This window comes from Melampsora larici-populina, assembly GCF_000204055.1.
Source record: "Melampsora larici-populina 98AG31 unplaced genomic scaffold MELLAscaffold_50, whole genome shotgun sequence".
In the NCBI taxonomy this organism is placed as follows: Eukaryota; Fungi; Basidiomycota; class Pucciniomycetes; order Pucciniales; family Melampsoraceae; genus Melampsora; species Melampsora laricis-populina.
The window spans coordinates 592,321-603,172 of NW_006768814.1; the positions used below are offsets into that span (position 1 = coordinate 592,321).

The 10,852-nt window shown below is 35.9% G+C and overlaps 3 protein-coding genes across 3 annotated transcripts; 1 reads left to right on the top strand and 2 right to left on the bottom strand.

The window, feature by feature from the left end:
• Positions 1-337: 337 nt before the first annotated feature.
• MELLADRAFT_73031 (uncharacterized protein) lies at positions 338-2,423 on the top strand (the record flags this gene model as incomplete). The annotated part of the gene is made up of 4 exons (XM_007415338.1): positions 338-424; positions 493-882; positions 948-1,064; positions 1,141-2,423. The coding sequence occupies 4 exons, from the start codon at positions 377-379 to the stop codon at positions 1,588-1,590; spliced, it is 1,005 nt and encodes a 334-aa protein (XP_007415400.1).
• A 581-nt stretch (positions 2,424-3,004) lies between these two features.
• On the bottom strand, positions 3,005-5,038 carry MELLADRAFT_53650 (uncharacterized protein; the record flags this gene model as incomplete). The annotated part of the gene is made up of 7 exons (XM_007415363.1): positions 3,005-3,145; positions 3,233-3,408; positions 3,485-3,992; positions 4,094-4,331; positions 4,414-4,476; positions 4,558-4,820; positions 4,901-5,038. The coding sequence occupies 7 exons, from the start codon at positions 5,036-5,038 to the stop codon at positions 3,005-3,007; spliced, it is 1,527 nt and encodes a 508-aa protein (XP_007415425.1).
• Positions 5,039-6,875: 1,837 nt separating this feature from the next.
• Positions 6,876-9,008, bottom strand: MELLADRAFT_73032 (uncharacterized protein; the record flags this gene model as incomplete). Its single annotated transcript, XM_007415362.1, has 7 exons — positions 6,876-7,518; positions 7,591-7,673; positions 7,749-7,916; positions 7,996-8,162; positions 8,260-8,584; positions 8,741-8,860; positions 8,950-9,008. 5 exons carry the CDS (start codon positions 8,431-8,433, stop codon positions 7,469-7,471), a joined length of 642 nt encoding a protein of 213 aa, XP_007415424.1.
• Positions 9,009-10,852: the final 1,844 nt, after the last annotated feature.

Here is a 10,852-nt window from a genome sequence, read left to right on the forward strand (position 1 = left end):
TCTTTTTCATGTGCACCAGATGCTGACATCTTCAAGTTGATATACTTCCAGTCAGACACCGTATACACCATCTACGTTTCCATTACCGACACCGCAATGGCGTTGGGTCACAGATTTCGAAGTCGATTATAGGGGTAGATCAGTAGATGCCAACGGCTGGGAATACTTTGATATCTATACTCATCAATGGAAAGGCCGTCCACATGGATTGAAAACGTTTAGTCGTCGTAGACGATGGGTGCGCACTCGAATCAAGGATCCATTCAAATTGAGGAATGAATTACTTAAATTGGATGAAGAGAATCACCAATTCGAACCACATTTATATCGGGAACTTCAAGCTCACAATTTCCCAAGGGCCGGACACTGGCCCCTGATGGATGGTATCCCGGATATGCCGCCGAGCATGCCTTCTTCACCAGCGGTATGTACTATTTTTGGATTTACATAGTATCCTTTTCACCTTTGACTGATCTTGACCCGCACTCTTAGATCGTTCTGAAGTTGGCACGAATTGGTGGTAATCAAATTGCTACATTGACACATGTCAATGGTGTGCATGGACATTCGCAACTATCAAGAGACTTACCACTTAGTCTCATTTGTGAGGGTGGCGAATTGGACTTTTATAACCCATTTTTCTCGTACAAGAAACTTATGCTTGATGCTCAACAATTGATGAAACATGAAACCCCTCAACTTACATTTTCAAGTTTATCCACACCAAAATCTATTGGTTTAGGACTTGCACATTCTACATCACCTGACGTTGGGATGACATTATGGAGTGAAGAAGATTTTATGACACAAATGGCGGGTCCATGGAAGGATAGATTGGCTGCTATCAATTTGCATCGGGCCCTGAAAGTTTTGGTTGATTTCGTGAGTCTAATCACCTTGATCTGTAGTAAGCAATACTAACTAACTCGAGGCTTCATCTTGATCAGTCTGAGCATCAGAAGCTCAAGATTTGGAGGTGTTGGCTAGGTATAGACACTTTTGAGCAAGACGGTAAACTCGAGCGGCCTGATCCTCAAGACGTTTGGCAGGTCATTGAGAACCATGTGTGTGAATTTTTGCCTTTTCATCGTAAATTTTATTCCCAGCTGATCTCATTTTTTTCTTGTGCCGACTGGCTAGCTCGAGGAAGTACTTCAGCTTTTCATTTATCAGAATTCTAGATATCGATTTCTACACTTGATCAGTCTATGGCACCACCAATCCTATGCACACCCGAAAACAACATCTAACAACGACCAAGCAATGACCGTGTGTTTAGCCCCTACCACTTGTTCTCGTACGCACAATCGTCGTACAGGCGACAAAACCCAGACGGAAGCCAACCTTGCAGCCACCGGCTCGAAAGGAGGCCGAAGGGAATACCAAGAAGCTAAATTAATTGAAGCGATTGTACTTCATTCGTTATCAAGGTTTAGTTTTTGGAATGATGTTTCGAATTTGATAAATACGTTTCATTGGAAATTAAATGAAGAAATCGATTCAAGAGCACCAGTAGCAAAAGAAATTAGAACTGCATTGAATCGATTAGTTAAATCCAATTTAAAAAAATGGCATAAACAAGGAAGATGAAGACTTGAATTGATGAGAAGACCCTTTATGCTTAGTTTTGTTTTATATTCTTTGGATTCCGAGTTGAGATTTTTTTGGATACCTCTTTTTTAATATTAATCACCAGGACTTCGATCTTCAATTGTTACTATATTCATATCCATAGACAGAAGTTATTACTCGACACTTTAATTTAATTATCTCACCCTAATGGGCACTCATTTTGATGGCAGAGAGATTATGTGATGTTTTCCTTTGACTCGTATATCCATACTTTTTTTTATCAACATACGAATTCGGTTAGATGGTTGACTTCTTAAAGCACTTCTTTAGATTCGAAAATGGTTTCTTTTCCTTATCTTCTTCCTTTCACACAAAGTTTTATATTTCATCGTTTATAAACTTATTTAAAATCATCACTTGACACATTCACTTACATTCACAAACCAACTTACAATCACCAACTACTTTCCATTGTATACCTTCTCTATCGTTTGCTCTTGACTTGACGTGTTACAAATCCTTTCTTCTTTTTGTTATTTGTAACCTATATACCCGCAATCATGCAATGTGAAACTATTTGTTACTTTGTTGAAAGGATTATGTAGATGGTTTTTATCTTTGTCTTTTCATTTTATTATATCAATCATCTTTTTCTTTTTGGTTTTCATTTCTTCCAATCCACCTTTTTTCTCTCTCTCTCTATTAGAATCATCTGCCTTTTTTTAGAAAACTTTTTTGTATTTGTTTTCTTTCTTTTCAAATTGTATGATCATTTTTTTTTTCTTCGATTTCATTTTGATAAATAATTTTTGAATTAATAAAAACCATTATGCGCTTTTTGCACTATTTTTGAAGATTTGAGAATCATGTGAGGTTCTTGAGAATTGTTTAATAGTTTTGATTGAGATCAACTTTTTTTTGTTTTGAAGTTACAAATACGATTTTTTCTTTTAGCAAACAGTGAAAGCGCGGTAGAATATGACAGTTGAATGAAACGCTTCTTAAAAGAAGTTTTGTAAAGATCCAGATGATGATAATTGGTACCACCATTAAGTTTGAAAAACCCCAAAAGAAGCATGAATGAAAAAGATCATTTTGTGTAATCATATTTCAACGTTTTATAATAATAAAGTTGAGTTCAAATATCTTTTTTGATCAACTTTGCTTAAATAATTTAATTCAAAAAAATCATTTCATTTCAAACAAATCTTAATCTCATCAACAATTGAATAATGATATACAACAAGAAGTCAACCAAACAATTATTTATAACACGAAAAAGTTAAACTTAAAGATACAAGAAGAAATTTCAAAACAAAAAACAATAACTATTCATTCATCTTTCAAAAGTTCCTTCTACTACTCCTCCCTCGATCACTTTTTTCGTTTTCTTTTTCGTTTGGTTTTGGTTTGATATAAAATTGATTGCTTTTTAAAAAGTAGGAGAAACAAGTAAATCATAAATAGCTAAAGGAGATTTCAATTTATCTTGATGAATTGAATTAAATTCATTTGCAATCATGAATGCAATATCAAGTGATTGTTCATAATTTAAACGAGGATCACAAGAACTCTAGAAAAGCATCCAAATCGATCAAAAATAATAATAATGATAATTAGTCATGATTAAAGAACCAAAACCAAAAACCTATTCACATACCGTATAATTTAAAGCCAAGTTTTCAGGTTTGAGTCCCATACTACCACCTAAACATTCCGTTACTGAATAACCTTCTTCGTCTAATTCACCTGTCATTTCTAAATGTACTCCACCTAATCTAGTTCCATGTTCATGATGAATTTTGAATGATAAACGGATCTCATTGATAATATCCTCTGATAGTCCATCAAAAAGAAAGATCAGAATCAGAATCAAATGATCTCCATAAGATTAAGAAGAAGAGAAACGGACCGGTATATCTAGTTTTAACCCCATCTAATCCTTCCACATTCTTAGTATTCCCATGCATCGGATCACAAACAAAAATCGAATGACGATGAGCCGAATGAATGACGGATCTAATAACTTCTGGTAACCGATTTTCAATTTCTTTAATCCCAAATCTACAAATCAAAATCACTTTGCCTTGTTCATAACTAGGATTAACTAAATCCAAGATTTCCATTAATTCCTTAATGATCAAATTCGGTCCTAATTTAATTCCAATCGGATTAGATATGCCTCTTAAGAATTCTAAGTGTGCATGATCTAATTGTCTGGTTCGATCTCCTACCCATAAGAAATGAGCTGATAAATCATAATGATTCGGTTTAGGTAACCATTTTTGAGAGGTCGGTTCGGGTTTGAGAGTTTCGGTTTGGAATTGATTGGATGTACTTGGTTTTAGGTTTCGAGTTCGATGTGCTTGTTCTGGTTCATCACTTCTTGTAAGTGCTTCTTCATATTCTAACATAAGTGCCTGTCATATTCATAAAACCCCCCGAAAAACCAAAACATGAATGAATGAAACAAGCAAGAATCTATTTAAGAAAGAAAACATCAGAATCTTGATAAACAAACAAACCTCATGACTCGTCCAAATATCCACTCTAAAGTATGATGCTGATGACCCACCCCCACAGTTTTCATAAAACTTAACGAATCTTGTAACCTTTGAATGATTTCTTCATACTTTGATTGTAATTCAGGTGATCGAACATGAGCAAATGACCATGCAGATGGTCTATGTAAATCAGCATAACCTGATCCTAATAATGATCTAATATAATTAATTGTAGCAGATGAATGATAATATGCCCTAGAAAAGTTGAGAAATGTGGATCAGGATCAGTTCTTTTTTCTTTGGTGGTTTTGTAGGGTTTAGAGAATCGGTTCATTACATTAATAGTCTTTCTGGATCTGGAACTCTTTGATCAAGTGAATGACCATTAACATTATCACCTCTAAACCCATCCAAAAAAAAAAAACAAGAAAAACTCATGAATCCCAATCAGTCATCATAAGAAATATATGAAGTAACTAACCTAAAACTAGGATACTGATGACCATCAACAAGTTCAAAAGCCGAACTTCTAGGTTTAGCAAACTGACCAGCAATCCTAGCAATCCTAATAATAGGTAATCTAGAACCCCAAATCATAATCAAAGACATCATTAAGATTAATTTGATTCTTAGGGAGATTTGATCAGATTGACAATCTTGAAATGATTCTGAACAATCTCCTCCATGTAAAATAAAAGCTTCACCACGTGAAACTGAAATTAATTGGTTTTTTAATTTGACTATCTGAAAAGAGAAAACAAAAGATGAATAGATTAGTTTTTTTCGTTTGATTCTTTTTTTTTTGTGGAACAATGGTTACTTACTTCTTGTGGAGTGACTAAACCAGGTAAAGTTTGTAATTTTTGTTTTATACCTGTTAGTTTATGAGCCGTTTCAGATGGATAGATTACGTTTTGTTGGATTGGTTTGTTTCTCCAACTCGATTTGTTCCATTCTTCCATTGCTTTTGGGTATTATTAATGTTCTGATGTTGTTGTTGTTGTTGTTGTTTGCTTGGGAAGTGTTGAAGAGTGTTGGTGGTTATATGTTAGATTGAGTGAGTGACATGTTAGTTGACATTTGAGTGTTTGAGATATCTCGATTTGATCAGCTGACAGTTTTGTGTTTCCCAACCAGAACAACATGAGTACCAACCAATCAATCTCAATAGACTCTCTACCTTGTCAGTCAACCATTCTCATTCTTCATTTACCATCTCAATCCTAAGTGAATTTGACTTTCTTTCTTTCTTTTAGATTACGATCGAGATTTAGATTTGATTCCAAACCTAAGACAAAGAGTAGAACGAGAAATCGAACAAGAAATCAAACAATCATCATCAAAAACCCCACAAACTCATCACAGCTTCTTAGACCGATTTCCAGATCTAAGCAGCATCAAATCAAACCAACCTAAAGAAATCTATCATGAACTATTACATCAATCATTCCCAAGTCTTTCTAACTCTCAACCAGAAACCGAACCTGAAACAGAACCCAAAGGATTAGATTTAGAAAGACTCAATATCCCATATCCAACTGATCCAAACGATCTAAACTCATGGAATGATTCATTAAAGAATGCTAAATCACAAATCGAACAACAAAGAATCAGATTATTAAATTTAAAACTTATGAATCAATACGGATCAAATCATTGGAGATTAAATAACTTTTTAATCGAAAAAGAAATTCATAAGTTAGAAAATCAATTGGGTTTGGAACTTCAGAAGATTGATCAAATTAATAGACGTAGAAAAATTAATCAAGTTAAGTTTTAACCCATCTCTTTGTTTTCCCCAAAAAAGTCCTCCTTTTTTTTGACAACTTTCTTTGAAATGCCATATATATACTGACTGATGATCGAATTTTTCTTTGTTTACTAATAGATGGAAGTAGGTGAAAGATTAAATGATTTAAGTCAAAAATGGCAAGACTTAATCTCAAGTAACATTTCACTTGAAATCATGAACTTAAATTTAACACAAGAACTTGAATTCATGAGATCTCAAGAAAAAGAATTAAAAAGTAAATTAAATCAATAAAAACTTCATGATCTCATTCTCCACATGATAAACTTTTTTGATTTTGAAAGATTGATGATCGAGATGAAGCCCAAAGGGGTGATTTTGATGATCAGTCTTGGTTGTTTGGATGATGGTTGAAATGGATTTGATAGACTCGAAAAAATAAAGAGGTACAAGTAAAGACAATGGATTTGTTTAGTCTTTTCTTTAGAATCAAAGTTAACTAATTAAAAGCTTTCAAATCAATCTTACACTTCCTCTCGTGGTCCAACTCTGATCTATTTGTTTTTTTGGTCAATCATTTTTTTGTATTTGTATACAATCAGAATTCTTATTACAGAATTGTAAGAGTTGACTTCTGATAAGCTGGATCTCATAGAGTTGAGGTTTGAAGGAAAGATTGGTTTGATTTAATCTGGTAAGCTTGATACTGCAAAGGGAGGCGCGGGGGCGTTGGTGATCAACTTCAAGAGTTGCAACATAGTCATCGAAATCTTGGAGGATTGAATGTCCTTCCATCGTTGAGGAGTCAATTCGAGCAATATTACCACTGCTAGTGTGCAAGTGGCATCCGCGTCGCGCGAGTACATATACGATCGATCGCGTCCAGTGCAGGTGGTTTTGACAAGGAAATAAGTTTCTAAACATCTGCTCAAGTTCAAGAGTCATTCAAGACCCTTACAACCCTCATCATCATAGTCCTCCACCACAGAATCATCCACCAGCTCCAAACCAAGCCTATCAAGCTTCTTAGGCACTGTCCTCAGTTATGTATCAGCATCAAACCAACAATATATGTATGTAATCCTTCAAACCATTTAAACCTTAGCAGTCACCCAACCAAACTATGTAAATTGATGATCTGCCAAAATTTACAGTAAAAGTGTGAAAAAAAAGTAAGAAGATTCATAGGAGAAAGAGACCACAAAATTGACAAAAACCAAAACCAAAAAAATGTAGAACCCATGAAAGTTTTAATACCTAAACCACCAAGAAACCTTATCGAGGTTTTTTTCTTCTTCTTCTTTCATTTCCTTCATTTTTATAAAACAATCTACACACTAAATGAAGAGAAGATTGAAAAAAAAATCAGAGTTTTCGAAACGAAAACACACACACACACACACTAGATCTCTTCATCAAAAAAATGTAACCCCAATATACAAAGAAAAAAACAATAGATTGATTATTGATTTCATTGAGATAAAGGTATCACACTCAAAAGAAAAAAACAATCATTTGTCTTGTTTGGATATTTTGTCTATCATGAATCTCACTCTCACATCTTGGTGATCTTCATCTATATCGATCATCACATCTTCTTTCTTCAATCCACTCTCCTTTGTTTTTTGGTTTTTTCATCTTCTTATGCTGGTAACTCAAACTTTTGTCCTCGCATCACTCTTGTAAAGTAGACTGTGATAAGAGTGTGAGGTGATTGATCAGCATCGAGTCATAGAATTCAAAAGAATCGTGATGGAAACTTACTGTAGAAGAAGTCGCCGTAGAGACCAGTTTGAACTATACCGGAGATGATTGCAATAGGGTCAACAGTGTCCTCAGTCATGTATCTAGATAAAAGATCAAACAATCAAACATCAGTCAACTGATAGGTCATCAAGGCTACGATTGCGAGATGGGCTTACCGGAAGATCCAGTTAGGAATGTACATGGCTCGGTAAAGTCCAAGTGCAAACAGATAGTGAGTGGTGATGGTCTCAGCTTCACCAGTTCGATGTAACATGAACAACTGAGGGAAGACGGCCACAGCTTCTAAGTAAATACTAAAAGCCCACAAGACTTCCACAACAGTGCTATATGAAGCGTGCAGATACCCATGAGTGAGTTCAAACATACAGCTTGTAGAGTATCATCATCATCATGTTGACTTACAATTTATAGTTAAAGACCAAAGACAGTAAAGCGCAGGGTGCAAGTAGGTATTCGACTCTGAACGTATCGATTGCAGGATCTTGAGTAGGTTTGTACTTGAAATACATCAGGTAAACAATATAAGCCGAAGATACAATAAAGAAGATTTTCATAACGGTGTTATATATCTATATAAAGGTCGCAAACCAAACCGAATTTAAACCAAGATCAATTTTCAAACTTCAAATCACTCATGAATGAAATCAGAAATGAAAAAGAACATACCGAGATATAAGGTCCAGTGATCAGATCCACATAACGAGTCATAAAGACAAGTACATAGAGAACTTGAGTTTTAAAACTAATACCTCTTGCTGAACGAGACTTTACAATCTTTTGAATCAAAATAAAGATTGAAGCTAAATGTGATAAATCACCAATCAATCTAAACAAATTCATCTTGAGATCTCAACTTGATTTGAAGATGAAGATGATGGATTAGATAACTTTGTGGGGTGTAGATTGATGTGTGAACTTTGATGATGATCGAAATAGCTGGGAATTGAGTGATCGAGAGTTAGGTTTGAGAATTTCTGGTCCAAAAAACTTTCTGCTTTTACAAAACAAAACAAGTCAAGTAAATCAGAAAGCGTTTCTCGAGGATGAGATGATGAGATGAAGGGCAAAAAAAAGGTTCCCGGGTGTTACGGTAAGTCAAGAGAGCTTGACGTTACTAGGTTTGGTTGGTGTGGTGATTGATACATACCTACAACAACTATTGTATGGGATGAATCCAGCCAGTTGATGACTTGTTAAGATAAGTAAGTTTGCTCTTCTTGCTAAACTTATATTCAACCTAAAAGAACTCGATCAAAGTTAAAGAATCCTATATATTGGAGATCAAAGAGTCAAGCAGTTCAGTTGGTAATGAATCAAAAGTTGTAGTCTAGGTTAATGAAAGAATTGAATGCTAACTTTTGTTTGAGTTTAAGTTGACAATGGGGAAGAAAGAAGTGAGTGATGAGTTGCTTGAGGATGGTTTGATGAAGACAATCAGAATCAGTTCTTGTTGGAAGTTGTCAAGTGAACCAAAGCTTGGACGTGTACATACATACATAGTACGTGGACGCAGTTGGTGTCACTCCACACTATAAGCATAGCATCAGCAATATCCTAATAGTTAGCTACATCTGAAACATCTACCTCACACACACCTCGACTTGGATCAAACTTGTTTCACCCAGACACAATTGTTCTGATCATGATCCATAAACCTTACTTGACAACATGCATAAATAATATCCTTCACCAGATCTTGAGGCCGCATTTTGCTCAAATAAGGACCAGGCGCAGAATCCCAGGTCTTCGTATTACCAAAACGAGTCGTTTTTCACGTTTGCTCACATTTGTGTCTAAAGATTGAGTTATTTTGCCATCTGAGACGCCATACGTGATGCGATCAGCGATTCAGTGGTTTTCTTCTTGTCGTGCCTCATATAGTTTCAGTGAGGCACGACTTCATACACTCATGAATGAGGAGTGTGTGATGTTGCTCTTTGCATGACCCCAGATTTGTTGCATTGCATAGTGAGGGAATAAAAAGTTCTATTTCCGGTGCTTTTTATTTTCTTACTACTTGAGGTTTTTAACGTGTAACATTCGATTTGATGACGTTTAGGAAGTGATTTATCTTGCACTCTCTTGCACTTCTATCCTTTTTGGCTCGTCTGGTTAACCTTTGTGAGCTTCATTCACAGCAAAGAGCTATGGCTTTTGAAATAACCTTTCTGTGAAAGGTTGCAAGTGTATATCGAGCCCGTAATCCGATCTCCTCAGTCACATTCTTTAAATCTCTACCTGTGTGGTAAGTCTGATTTCTCTTGCTTTGGTAGATATGTTGTTGTGATGCCTATTTGGCTGGAATAGTAAATGTCGGACTTCCATGGGGGCAAATTTGAGCGGCAGTTGGTGAGAGGAAGGGCAATCGAAGAGGAATCGGCGTGAGTCACAGGGAATCTGATTTGTCAAGAGAACGGGCTCAGCATTCGCGCTGAGGTTTCAATCATCGGACATCTCAATGCCTAGGCATGGTGTTAGATAGGTAGGTGTGTGACATGCTGTACCATGTCACATGCACTCTAAGTGAGATCATCCAGGATTATCAGCAGATCTCAAAGTCAAAGATCAGTCTAATGATGCTTTTGCCTACTAATAACGAGTGCAAACCAGGAAATCTGCGCCTGGTCCTTAATATCATGTTAGGTATGCGCAGTAGATAATTCACTTTCCCTACAAACCTCACGGCGAAGAAGATCCAATCTTGATAAATATATGAACTGACAACATATTCATCTAAAAGCACCATTTTGGATTGAAGTACTGTGTCAAGTTTTAACTGACTTCTACTTTCTGGCTAACTCCCTGGGTTAAGTACTCTCATGTGAAGCCCACCTGTCAGCTGCGATGAGCTCAAGATCCGAAATCTTTCACGATAGTGTGAAATCGAGACAAATGCTCCTGGTGTATACTTGTACCTCAGCCTCAGATTGGTCAGTCTCGCGTTTACTTTCTTCAGTGTTCTTTGAGTGGCAAAAATCAAAGACTTTGTAGGTTGGACTCATCATAAAACTTCAAATTGTTCAATAAGCTGATTGGGCATAGAGTTCTGATCACAAGGGGTTCATATCACAGCACATGGAATGTTGTAAAGGCACAAAATAATCGAAAAGTAGTCATACATTATGTAGATCTAGTTGGAAAAAACAATTCCAACCATCTCAAACTGAACTGAAACAAACACTTTGGATCCTCATGTACAAACCGGAGAGTCTCCGATTTTGGCCGTAAGCGTTGCTGGCACGTAAATAGATCCGAAGAT